A 13,518-nucleotide genomic window follows, 5' to 3' on the forward strand; every position below is an offset into this window, starting at 1 on the left:
AAAAAGAAAAATATAAACTTACTTCTTGATTTTTTCCAGTATGTCTGCCATTTTGCCAAATAGGTTCTGCATTAAAAGCAAGAGACAGTTAATTTGCAATATACTTTTTGCCTGCAGAGAACTTTGCTTTCCACCAGTTTCAGTTATTTTCTATGTTAAGTGATTCTTGAAAGCCAACCACTTAGTTTCTTCTGGCTTTAGTTAAAAGTCTAGAGAATTATGAAATATGCACTATTAACAACATGCATGTTTTCCCTTTAAAATGTATTTAATCAGCATTCAGGGGATTTCCATTTTGTTGTATACCTTGTTCTTCAATTTCTGACCTATTAATCACTGGTTATTTAAAGAAAGTGGAAGGAATTGCTTAACTTTATTGTTACGGTTGGAAAATGCGTGCGTCCTGGTCATAGTTTCAGAATAATGGAGAGGTCAAAAGACAAACTACGTAAGTAGACAACACGTCAAATCTGAACTAATAGGTTTTGGATGGGACTAGAATTTTGGGAAGTTGTTATTGTATGTGTCATGGTTTGACCATTGGCTTCTTTGGTTTGGAGTCAGAACCCACCTCTCTCATGAGGGTGGTGGATCTATTTGAATGGTACACTCTTTGAAGCAGATTGAGCCTGCTAGATTCTGACAGCTCTGATGAAGAACACTGTTTATCCAATACGTAACCACTCTACTGATGGCCTAGTAGAATTTTCTAAAGATCATTTTTCCTTGACCCTTGCTATTGAGGCACCATAAAATACATAGTTTTCAATAGATCCCACATTAGGCTCTACTAAACATACTGGAGGGCATGGTCTCTGACTGTTGTGGGAGAAATAGATAAATAGTACATTGAGGTTGGCATCAATGATAACAGAGAAGGATGAGGGTCTGGGGGTGAGGAGAGATGAAAAAAGACAGATGTGAATAAATGAGGGGCAGAATTACACAGGAACTGGAAGACAGACAAGCAGCTTCAACTTGATGCAGCAGGGGAGAAAGTAGGGGAGAGGGTAGAGGCATTCAAGGTATTGTGAGAAAAACAATGAGCCAGGAAAGTTCTTAGCAGCCATGCTTTGTACAGAACAGAGGGGTGGATGTAGGTGTCAGGGAGGCCAAGGAAGTTGCTGGAGATGATCAGGGCATGAATGCGAATTTTAGCTGTTGGGTGAGAAAGGATGTCAGACCATAGTGGTGTGAATGAAGAGGTAGTAGAATTTGGAGACTGCCTGGAAGGTGTTGGCTGAGGAGGAGGAGGGAGGAGTTGATGATTCCCTTCAGGCTTAAGTTACACGACAGATGGTAGTGTGTTCAACAATCACAAAGAATGGGGTGATTACAGAGGCTGTGGGATGAAAGATAAGGAGTTCAGGTATGATCAATTCAAGATGATGGCAAGACATTTAGGAGGAAATGTCAGACTCCCTAAATGAAGCTGCATGTCTGTGTCATCTCAAGATTACAATACTGCAACATGGGTCTACATCTTGGGAGCATTAGCTACAGTTAAATAAAGCTAGTGCAGAATGCAGCAGCTCACTTATTAATCAAGTTTTCATAAAGAGCACATTGCACCAAGGAAGCCCAGAACAGAGCATGAATGCATATTAACCACGAGGTGGCATTTAAAGTGTTAGTTTAAGTTATTAACTTTCCCCAGGAGGCCACCTATTTCCAGCTTTTTTTAAAAAAGTAAGGGATGGTGGTTGAAGATGGTGGGCTCTTATAGGGGGTTATTATTTTACTATTCTGGGTTAATATTATTGGTCTGGATGGCCAGGAAGTTCACTTACAGCAGTTTGTATGTTGGATTTTATTTCTTTTTATAGTTTATTTGAAGTTTTCTTATCTACTTCAGCATGCGGTTTTCATAAAATCGAAAGCGGTTTAGCATGATTCCTACCTCTCCACAGGGTATTTCTTTTAAATATATAAGGGTACAAGAGATTACGAGGTAAATTAATTTGTTCTGACCCATTTTCACACATTGTACACTACGTTCTTTCAAGATGTATCCTCTCTTTATTCAGGAAACACAGACAAAGTCTGAATGGAGTACAGTACCTGTGCTTTTTGTGCCACATCTAGAACAAGCTGAAACTTTTCTGACACTGTCAGGTCTTCCTTTGGAGGTTCCTTGGACAAGACAAAAAAAATCCAATTAAATTTAACTTTCAGCTTGGTCACTGCTCTTTATATTTTAGAAAACTGCTAGTGACAAAAATAAAAATATTTAATATACAATAAAGCCACCGAGTGTGCATCCTGTATCCTAAATTTACTACATTCCACTTACGGGTTTTAGTTCTTCTGTGGCTAGCCATGATTTGTATTAGCAGTAGCTAACTAACAAATTGCTCTCCTCTGACCTAGACAAATGTTGTGCAAATTTGTTGCCCTTCCTGCTCTAGATACTAATCATTTACATTTCTGTTTAAAAACTATTTAGTAAAGTTATACGTCTAGAAACTTATGATAAAAATAAATATCTTCTGTCATTTAAGACCACAAGGTTTTCCCTGGAACCCCAAAATCCTCAATACATCTTACTGAAAAGGTTTGTCATTCAAATAGCTCTTTATCTATTATCAATAGTTGTTCCCAGAACTCTTGCAGATAGTGTAAATTTCTGGGCTGTTTAAATCAAGTCAATATTAATTTTCACATACTGAAAGCTACTGACAGCTTCACGCTGTTACAGTGGACTTTCAACAGCAGTATAAGCAAGTTTCCTGAACTGAAAAGTCCACTGGATTCAACTGTGAGACTTCTACCAAATCTCAGTTTAAACCAGAAATTCAATTTACACTTTCATTTATGACACTGCCAACGTTTTCCAGTAAAAAAACAAACAGAAAAACAAAACAAAAAACAACCCACAACCAACGTTGGCTTCGAAAGTGCAAGTAAGAAAGACCAAAGAGTGGCAATAGCTGTGTATTTTTACATCCTCCCAAATTGAATGATGAAAAACGGGAAAATCCTTTGAAAGGACAATTTTCACATAGGCATTTCTGTGTGTGTTTTGGAATAGCATTACAACATGCAGTGCAAAATGAGGATTAAAGACTTACAATGGGCTCAGAAACTTCAGGCACAATGCTCCACTGTATTCTCCAACCCCTAAAAGTCAAACAAACAAACTATGTAGATATCTCTTCTCCACAAGTCTACCAAGCAGGGTTTAAAATGCTTTTCTGCAACCAACACTTATGTGACTTTAACAAAATAATGACGTTTTAATATATCTATGACAGGGTAGCTAACAGTGTCCTTTCAAATCTACACACACACACACACTCTCTCTCTCTCTCTCTCTCTCTCTCCAATAACCAGTCACATGGCCTTGATATTTCAAACATTTTACACTGATTTATGGCAATGAAATGATAGCCACTTGTATGTTTAGAATAGACATCAACTGTTCAAAATCATCATTTGTGCTGGGAGTTCCATTTTAAAAAAATAAGCACATCAACCCCTTTCTGACAATAAGCAGTAATTAAGGAATTACAGTATTGTTCCATAAAAATATACTAATGGTGCACAGGCCATTTGCAACTGAACCATCAAAGTTTATATTTTTTTCTTAACAACTGAATAATTATACATTATGGATCCAAGTCGGCACTGGTTTAAACAGATGAAGCTGTCATGAAGTCACTGGAGTTGCACACCCCCACACACACTAAATTTGACCTGGTAAGTTCTAATTAGAAAAGCCTTTAGTGCAAGGATCTGAGCTTTCCCCCTTCCTTTGCAGAACTGTTGATATATATTATAGCTTGAAATAAGTGATCAGTATTGGAAGCGAGACTTTGCACTCTTAAGAGTCCTAAGCCTGACACTGAGGTTTTAGTAGGAAGGATTCTTCATGACTCTCAGGAAATGGACATTTTCAAATACCTCAGTTTCTCAGAACAGTCAGCATATACTATATTTTTAGGTTTCTTGTACAAACAGATTTTATATAGGGGCTGAGTTTTACATTTACAACAAAAAATGCCATGACATCTAAGAGCAGGAAGCCTAGTTAGGTTTAAAATTGTGAAAAAAATGAAATATCTTTTCATTAACATATTTGTATCCAAGTTAAAATATTAATTCAACCTGTGTTGTGCCTGGATGAAAGAAAAAGTTCTTTCTATAAAAATGTGAACAGGCTTCAGCCTGTAACGTGCTGCTCTCCAATTGCCTCCAGTACTCCTGGAAGATGGAAACTGCCTCCTTTGGGGGATTTTACTATAACAATAAATCACTGCATTAAGTGAGTGAATGTGCAGCATCCCTTATGGCGACCTGAGTCATTGCAAACCAAAAGTATTTACTTACAAGGGTGATAGATCTTTATGACAACAAGACTAGTTTGGATTCTATGCCTTTTCATATTTGTCATAGCTTTAGAACCACAAATTTATTTAAACCCACATTTTAACCCTTGCTGATAGCAAAGTTAACAGCTCAAAATTATTTCAGTGTAAGAACAAAATAAAAGCCTGTAGATAAATTAAGTTACACGAATGGCTAAATCCTTAATATTTAAGCAAAGTAAATACCTGGCTATGAGGTAATTTAGGGATAACCTCAAAATTGCTAAAAATAAGAACATAGGAATGGCCCAGCCATGCCATACAGCATTCATGTAAATCTGCAGATAAAAAAGGAAAGAGTTGCAGATTACAAGCTAAATTACAATGATTTGCATGAAACAATACCTGAACTGTGTTACTAGGTACACTGCTAAAACACAACTCCCAGAGCTATTAACACTTAAGGGTGTGAAAGCACCCCTGTGACTGATGAAAACGCAGCTGATTCATACACCCAGGGTCAAACATTAACTAGGAGATTCAGTCAATCACAATGAACTGCTACTTCAGCAGCTCTGAGCTGCATGCATGGCAGATGAATCTCTCATAGTCACTTGAGCACAACAATAACAAAAAGTCATTAGATTAACAGAATTTAAGACAGCAGGGGCCATATTATGATCATCTAGTCTGACCTAGCAAGGCCACACTAGCAGTGAGTCAGAGTGCTGACTGGAAGTCAGGGTAGTTCTAGCGACTGGGCACTTGAGGGAGAGGAAGCAGTATGAGCACCAAGATACTGAATTGTATTTTATTCACAGAAGCAATACTCCAATGTGTCACCAAGTTTAATACCATTCGGGGGAAGGAAAAGTGAGATGTCTAAGAAGAAAAGGGAAAAAATTATTTAGCACTCGCATAACAGATTACACTTCAGAAGTGCTTTACATACATAACTGCTCTCACCACCTTTGCAAAGGCCACTTTATGGACAAGTAACATAGTAAGGTGTTCTACTCGAAGCCACACAACAAGACAGTGCCCAGCCAGTATCAGGACTAGCAGCTCCCAGATAAGGCTCTTCTATATATATAGCAGACCACACTGCTTCTATATAAATCACTTTTCAGATGAGAAGCAAGAATTTGAGAGATGAAGAGATGAAAGAGGTGGATAGAGGTTTGGGAAAAGGGGTGTAGAGGCAGTGTTAGAAGGGGGTAAGGGAGCCCAGAATGGAGGTGGTTCTTTTTAATGTTCCTTGATTGGTGTATTAAAAAACAGTATTAAATCAGCAACCCATGTAGACTTGCGGGGTTACAATCAATGAAAGTGCAGCTGTAACTACATAAAATAATGAAACTTCACTTGCATGTTTTAGGATACTGCTAGAACTCTTCCATTCAGTTATCTGTAATTTATTTTTAAATTAGAATTTAGATTTTTCCAGCATATTTTAAATTAGATGTGGTGTGGATAAAGTGTGCCACACAGACAGATCTAGAGACCAAAGTTCTGTAATTATTCACAGACCAAGCAGTACAAGTCCTCCTCACAAAACTCTCACCAGTGTACATCAATTCTAGTTCAGTCTGTATGCCTATTCCCTGGGCCTCCCTTCTGACAAAGAGCGCCAAATTAATGCAAACTATGATGTTATGGTGGGGGTACTGACAGGAAAGACTTTCATTTGATGTGGAACTGTCCACTTTCGGAACTGGACTGAGATTGATAAGATATTTCACAGAGGAACATCAGTCAGATGATTGGACGCATTTTCTGGGGGGCGGGGAGGGAGTGGTGGCAATCGCAGGCAACAGGATGAAATATCCACTAGGCTGTAAACCATTTGCAAATATGGAAACTTTTGTTTGAATATCTGACATTGTTAAAAAATGAGCAAAGAATCCTAATATTAAAAATAGTTCTGAAATAAGAAAAATCATTTTATTTAATATAGAACAAAATTATACTACACTGTTTTGACTTTGCCATGTTTGCTAATGCTGAATTATAGTAGACACTTTCAAAGAATGCCACTAGGTGATGGCTATAGAGTTTTCAACCGTTATTACACCTGGAAGAAAAGGATAACTTACAATAAAGGCAATAGCAGAAGTGTAGATAGAATACCAATCTGATAAGGCAGAAAGATTCTTCACAAAATTAGTAACAGGTTTGGCACCTCTCTCTAGGCAGAAGAAAAAAACAAATGTGGTAAATAATTAACAGCAATTAAATCATTTGTAAAACAACAAAAGTAAATTGGAAATAATCTGAGATCTTTATTGCATGTTAAAGACAGATTTATGGATTGGATTACATACATTTTTATTTAAATGCAAGAGCTGCCCAAAATCTCAGCACCCAAATTAGTTAAAAAAAAACAAAAAAACACACAGCAAAAGAAAGACTTCAAGATTACTGAGCAATTAAAGAGAATCACACTCCCACAAACTAAAAAGGTTTTAACACAAAGAAGTACAAATATGATTTGAACTGTGGTTTAGATCCTTTAAATACTCTTCTCCTTCCAACCCTGTACCCTATTGATGGGCCCAATCTGATCTCCTGTCGTCCTTAGTCAAGACTCCTGTAAACTTCCAGGAGTACAGGACAAGGCCCTTAATTTCTATTGCTCAAAATTCATCTATCCCTGCTATGCCTTCCATGGGAAGTTCTTAAACAACCAGGGCTAGATTTGCAAAAGGGTAGCTCTAAGGACCAACATCACATCCTAAGGATTGCATGGAACTAGCTGGGAGGGCGATAGCACCAGAGGAGCTCATTGGTTTAATTGCTCTCTACAGCAGCTACTGTCAACAGTGCTGTACTGCATTAAGATGGCTGCCCAGCCTTTGCAAGACCCTCAAAAGAAGTTAGCATTGCTTGCCTTCCTTTGTACCTAGGCACAAGGAGTCTGGATGGCTTAGGGAAATCTTTACAACCCCTTACTTAAGTCAGTCAGTCTAGCCCTCACTGCTCACCTGAAGGAATTAAAAACTATTCGGATCTCCTACGAAAATATCAAGGGTGCAATATGACATTTTTTACTCAGACAGGACTCCCCGAATTCCTAATAAGGAGGACAAGCCATAGAATAGTCTCCCAAAGCAAATGATGGAAGCAACACACTATGATAATTTTACTTTAAAAACTAGGCTGTACAAAGCAGTAGGATAGATGGAAACAATGAAGTACTCCTCCTGGTCAGTTATGGTTCATGCCTGCAAACTTTTACTGACTCTAGAAGGCCTCTATCTCTGCTCATAGTTCCATTAACTAAGTGGGAGCAAGGGTATGTAAGATAGGCTTTCAGTTACCCAGCTCTGAAGAGTTAAGTTTCACCAGACTGGGTATTTATTTAGCATACTGTATTACAGTTTTTATGGGAACGTCTTGTTTACTTAGAGCTTAACAAGGGAATAGCTTCTACCACTATTTAATAATGTGGTAGACAGCATCATCCCTGGTGTTATACTGCTTACTTAAGTTACTATCTACAACAAAGATTAATTCAAGGCTTCAGAAATGCTTCCACCTATAAACTGGCAGAAGAATTTCTCAGGACTTCTGCATGTTTATATGCACAAATATTAAGTTAAGCGATAAAAAAATCTGATTTAATGTCAAGACAATGATGTTGCTGGATACTTACTTAATCTTCTCATATTTTCAGTTAACCTAGAAAAATATGGATAATACAACATGATGTTAGGCAGATATTAAGCATTTCAGTGCAACTCAACATACCTGTACTTCTGTTCTAGTACAATATGTACAGCACATACATTAGACTGCGTATCAATGGTGTAAAGCTACTCTCAGCTGCCAAAATGCATTTAAAAATGAATTACAACTAAGCCCTATCTGATATCAAATCAAAATTGAAGCCAAAACCAAGCCTAATGAGGTACTTAGCCTCAGTGCTAAAGGAAAACTTTTCTTGCACCCTGCGGACCCAGTAACTAGTTTATGGGTATGTCTACACTGTAGCTGAAGTATACTTTCCAGCACTAATAGACAGATGCGCTAGCCCTGCTTGTGCTACCATGCTAATAATATCAGTGTAGCAAGGAACAGCATGAGTGGCAGCTTGGGCTAACCACCTGAGGACAAAACTGCCTGGACCCTCAGGCTGGCCACCCAAGTATGTACCAAAGTTGCCACCTGTGCTACCCCTGGCTACTCTGCTATTTTTGGAGTGCCCAGCTTGAGCAGGGCTAGCACCTGTCTGTTTACCCGAGCTGGAAAGCACACACTGAGATGCAGTGTGGACATACCGCAAGTCTAATTTCATTCTAGACATGCAGAAAAATATGGGATTTCAACTCTCTGCTGCTAACACTAATTTAGAAGCATACATACAGAGCCAAAATTAGCCCTGCTTCTTCAACTTCTCTAACTTTTTATACAAATATATTTCCTTACATGTATTTCATTATAGTAGAATCATTTGTGACAAGTTTTATGCTGGTTTATCCAAAAAGAAAAAACAAACAAACAAAAAAGTTCTACAAGTATTTTTACCTTCTAGCACTAAGTGGCTCTTCAGTTTCCACTGTGTTTTCCTCCGGCTGAAATCTGAAGTCTTCAACATACTCCCCAAATTTGTCATAAAACCACTTCTGGACTCTTGAACACATCATCTGACTGCGTTTATCTATAAATCCGAACAGCATATTTTGTATGTTAGACAAAAAACAACTTTTGAAAAATCAACTGAAAATAACTCATTTTGTAACATGCAACTAGAACTGCTCCAGATCTAGTTTTTCTTTGTAGTTTAGTGGCATTCTTTGTAAGTTATCACCTCCCTCAAGAACCCCACTGCAGATTCCAATGGGATTGAATGGTTCCTTCTCCACCAACTCTGGAAATTAAAAACAATCTAGAGCCATCCACTTTTTTAAATTAACATGTGTCTCCTGATCTTTTAAGAGAAATATTACAGTTAAATGTACATGCTTCTAGATAAAAAAGTTTTATTACAAGTAGCAGTAGTTCATCTAATTTGTATGTTTCTTCTGGATTGCTTCTCTTTCAGATACTCTGCCAATTATATACAGTAGGCAACTACAGACCAGTAAGCCTAATTTCAGTACTGGGCAAATTGATTGAAACTATAGGAAAGAACAGAATTATCTGACACATAGATGAACATAATTTGTTGAGGGAAGAGTCCACGTGGTTTTATTTAAAGGGAACTCATGCCTCACCAATATATTAGAATTCTTTGAGGGGGTCAACAAGCATGTGGACAAGGATTATCCAGTGGATATAGTATACTTAGATTTTTCAGAAAGCCTTTGACAAGGTCCCTCACCAAATGCTCTTAAGCAAAGTAAGCGGTCATAGGATAAGAGGGAAGATCCTCTCATGGATTAGTAACTGGTTAAAAGATAGGAAACAACAGGTAGGAATAAATGGTCAGTTTTCAGAATGGAGAGAGATAAATGGTGGTGTCCCCCAAGGACTGCGACCAGTACTGTTCAACATATTCATAAATGATCTGGAAAAAGGGATAAACAGTGAGGTGGCCAAATTTGCAGATGATACAAAACTACTCAAGATAGTTAACTCCCAAGCAGACTGCAAAGAGTTTCAAAGGGATCTCACAAAACTGGGTGACTGGGCAACAAAATGGCACATGAAATTCAATGCTGAGAAATGCAAAGTAACGCACATTGGAAAACATAATCCCAACTACACATGTAAATGATGGGGTCTAAATCAGCTGTTACCACTCAAAGAGATCTTGGAGTCATTATGGATAGTTCTCTGAAAACATCCACTCAATGTGCAGCGGCAGGCAAAAAAGCTAACAGAATGTTTGCAATCATTAGGAAAGAGACAGATAAGACAGAAAATACCATATTGCCTCTATATAAATCCATGGTACACCCACATCTTGAATACTGCATGCAGATGTTGTTGCTGCATCTCAAAAAAGATATATTGGAATTGGAAAAGGTACAGAAAAGGGCAAAAATGATTAGGGGTATGGAACAGCTTCCTTATGAGGAGAGATTAATAAGACTGGGACTTTTCAGTTTGGAAATGAGACGAATGACAGAGGTCTATAAAATATTGTGTAGTGTGGAAAAAGTAAATAAGGATGTGTTATTTACTCCTCATAACACAAGAACTAGGAGTCACCAAATGAAATTAGTAGGCAGCAGGTTTAAAACAAACAAAAGGAAGTATTTCTTCACACAACGCACAGTCAACCTGTGGAACTCTTTGCCAGAGGATGTTGTGAAGGCTAAGACTATAACAGGGTTCCAAAAATAACTAGGTAAGTTCATGGAGGATAGGTCCATCAATTACTATTAGCCAGGATGGGCAGGGATGCAAAACCATGTTCTGAAGTGTTCCTAGTCTCTGTTTGCCTGGGAACAGGTGACGGGATGGATCACTTGATGATCACCTGTTCTGTTCATTCCCTCTGAAGCACCTGGTATTTGCCACTGTCAGAAGACAGGATTCTGGGCTAGATGGCTGTTCTGATGTACTTATGTTCATCTTTGCTTTTAGAAGAGGACAAACAAACATTCTACTTAATGTCAAATACTAAAGAACATTTTAACACCAGCATTCTCATTTAACTTCAAAGGAAATCAAGAGTGACACAGAGCACTCTTTCCTTTCATCCTGTAAACTTAGGTTTGTTAAGTTAAACCATGGCTGTGTGAACAGAAGAGTATATCCACATAATCTTCATATGTAGCTTTCCAAAAGCCTGAATAAAGAACCAACAGCTAGTACAGAAATGTTCCAGTATCATCTTGCAGATCAGTTTTGAGAGAAGAGCTCGTGTGAATAAAAACTGATAAGTGAATTAAATAACTAGTACTGACTTAGTCAAAACTACCTGTTCCATTGACTTGTGTCGGTGGTTTTGCAGGTTGCTGTGTTGTAGGCAGCTCTTCTGTTCTATAAAGAAAAAAAGCAAAAAGAAGAGATGAATTCCTGTAGAATCAGAGTATTTCACGCTTATAATTTCCCATGAATGAACCAGATGCATATTTTCATGCTGCAGAACTGCCTCTGCTGGGGAATGGGAGAAGTGCTGTCACTGTCTGTTTCCATGGCCGAGGCAGCACAAGAGCGTGGGAGGAGGGAGGCAGGAGGAGGAGTTACGTTTGTTTCCATTGCAGTGCAAGCTGTGCTGGTAGCCAACGGGGAAGTAAAATATTCACTGTAGATTTATTTTCACAGATTTTTAGAATCTGTGAAAACAGAATACGTTTACAGCGAAAGGCTAAAGCATGCCCCTCTTCCCTGACTATTCAATTCCTCCTTCCTTTAGCTCTACAGCCAGCCATTCTACAGTTCATTCCAAGATATCTCTGTACACGTGTTGCATGTACAGTACAATGATCCAGAACTGATGTTCCCAACATGCATCAGGATTTCCTGACCATGCTTCCTTCCAATACTGCTGACTGGGTGGGGGATTGAGAAGCACAGTTCTAGAACAATACTCCAAAAGATTTAATTATGCCATCATTACTACTAGAGCCACCAGCTACTTATTTTCACTAAATTAAGAATAAGACAAAGAGTTTCTTTAAATATGGTATTGTTTAAATTCCTATACAACAATACAGAGTGCACAGATATCAACTTATGATGAAATTACTTTTAAAACTTGCTGTAAAGTTAATCATTCTTTCACTAGTGGGAAAATACAGGTTATGCAAAAGCTCAACATTTCTGTATATTGAACATACCAGGAGAGCTGAGGTGATAGATACCTGAAATGCCTACAGCAAATATGATTGGTCATAACAGATGAAATCAAAGGTCCTTCAAGTCCAATATCCTGCCAGTTTGAAAAGTTAACTTTGGTACATTTATATTCAAATGTTATCGCAATATATTTAGATGCATATACATGTCTGTTCCCATACCTAGTTTTCCATTTTGTTGTTATTTTTACACTAATTCTCAGCAACTCTATTTCAATCCATAGCCAGCTGCTGCTAGGATGCTCTTCAATAAAACTGTGACCTTCAGGCATCTTCCAATCCATACAGCATGGCTCTGATACCATGCAACTAAACTGCTCCACTGGAGAAGTTACTCTGACCGTGTAGGATATAATAAGAGCTTCTTTAACATGAACTTACATGATTTCCAAACCTACTGCTTGAAGCAAAGGTATGATAAGTCACATAAACGCATTCTCAAAGTTTTATGATATAGGTGCTCTCAAGTGTATTTTTCTCCATAAACACTAAGAGCCAAATCCTGCCTAGGTCAGCAAACTGCAGATGAACCTTCCTCTAACTACAGGAATCATGCATACAAGGCAAATTCCACCGGATAGGCTGTGGGGCTCAGAAGTGCAACTAGCCTGATGCAATGCTGCTTATCTGTACAGGAGCAGCGTTCACCCCTAGCTGCTGATCACTGTAGACTGCAGCATATACAGCACCGGGGAAGAGGAAGGATCCTGTAACAGGTAGAACATGGCCCCTCAAAGACATGATGCATCAGTCGGCCTGCTAGTCAGCTAGCAGCAATTAAAGGTTAACAGATCTCCCAAAGGCCCAGACCCTATTGTTGCATGGGGAGGAAGCTCCCTTCCATCCTCAAGTGGTGCTCCACTAGATAAACCTATGCAAATCATAACATCCTCCAACCTGGATTAAACCCCACTACAGCCAGGGGAGGAACACCAGATATAATGTGGGCAAGCCATTGTGGAGATTAAGCATGAGGAAAGCCAGGCAGCTCTCTCCACCAAAGATGTCCAGAATGCAATTTGAATTCAATGTCTTAATGAGCTAAGTGACTACAATAAAAAAAGGATGTGAGGCAATGCTTCACAAGTCTCTGTTATGCACAACCTAATTAAATTGCAAAATTGATTTACAAGGATTAGATCCAATACCACAGAACTGAAAGTTTCTGGGTCTTGCCAACTAACTGATCTTCAGACAGCCAAGTTATGTCACTACCTACCTGACCATAGGGAAGGGCAAAGAGACACAATTATTTGTCTGTGAATATGAAATGCAAAGAACTCAGCAACATGACACTATTCAGAAACAGAACTGAACATAGAGAACAACTGAAGGAGGGGCAGGTAATTTAGATCTCAGTTCCAAACATCTTTATATATTCTAATACTTTACAAACCTCCTCTATCCTGAACAATTCCCACAGAACTTTTACAGATTCAATATTGAGGAATAATTCACTT

At 38.4% G+C, this 13,518-nt stretch overlaps 1 protein-coding gene across 2 annotated transcripts in view; it reads right to left on the bottom strand.

Annotated features, from left to right (window-relative positions):
* GRAMD4 (GRAM domain containing 4) overlaps positions 1 to 13,518 on the bottom strand; it is a 148,953-nt gene that overhangs the window by 19,360 nt on the left and 116,075 nt on the right. For both annotated transcript variants that reach the window (XM_084617398.1, XM_084617397.1), the window contains exons 5-12: positions 11,179 to 11,240; positions 8,835 to 8,967; positions 7,963 to 7,988; positions 6,404 to 6,495; positions 4,554 to 4,645; positions 3,072 to 3,120; positions 2,062 to 2,133; positions 23 to 66 (exon numbers count right to left, since the gene is read on the bottom strand). In XM_084617398.1, coding sequence (XP_084473524.1) covers positions 23 to 66; positions 2,062 to 2,133; positions 3,072 to 3,120; positions 4,554 to 4,645; positions 6,404 to 6,495; positions 7,963 to 7,988; positions 8,835 to 8,967; positions 11,179 to 11,240 — 570 coding nt within the window. The remainder of the gene's footprint in view (positions 1 to 22; positions 67 to 2,061; positions 2,134 to 3,071; positions 3,121 to 4,553; positions 4,646 to 6,403; positions 6,496 to 7,962; positions 7,989 to 8,834; positions 8,968 to 11,178; positions 11,241 to 13,518) is intronic.

Source organism: Lepidochelys olivacea, assembly GCF_965140295.1.
Source record: "Lepidochelys olivacea isolate rLepOli2 genome assembly, chromosome: 1".
In the NCBI taxonomy this organism is placed as follows: domain Eukaryota; kingdom Metazoa; phylum Chordata; order Testudines; family Cheloniidae; genus Lepidochelys; species Lepidochelys olivacea.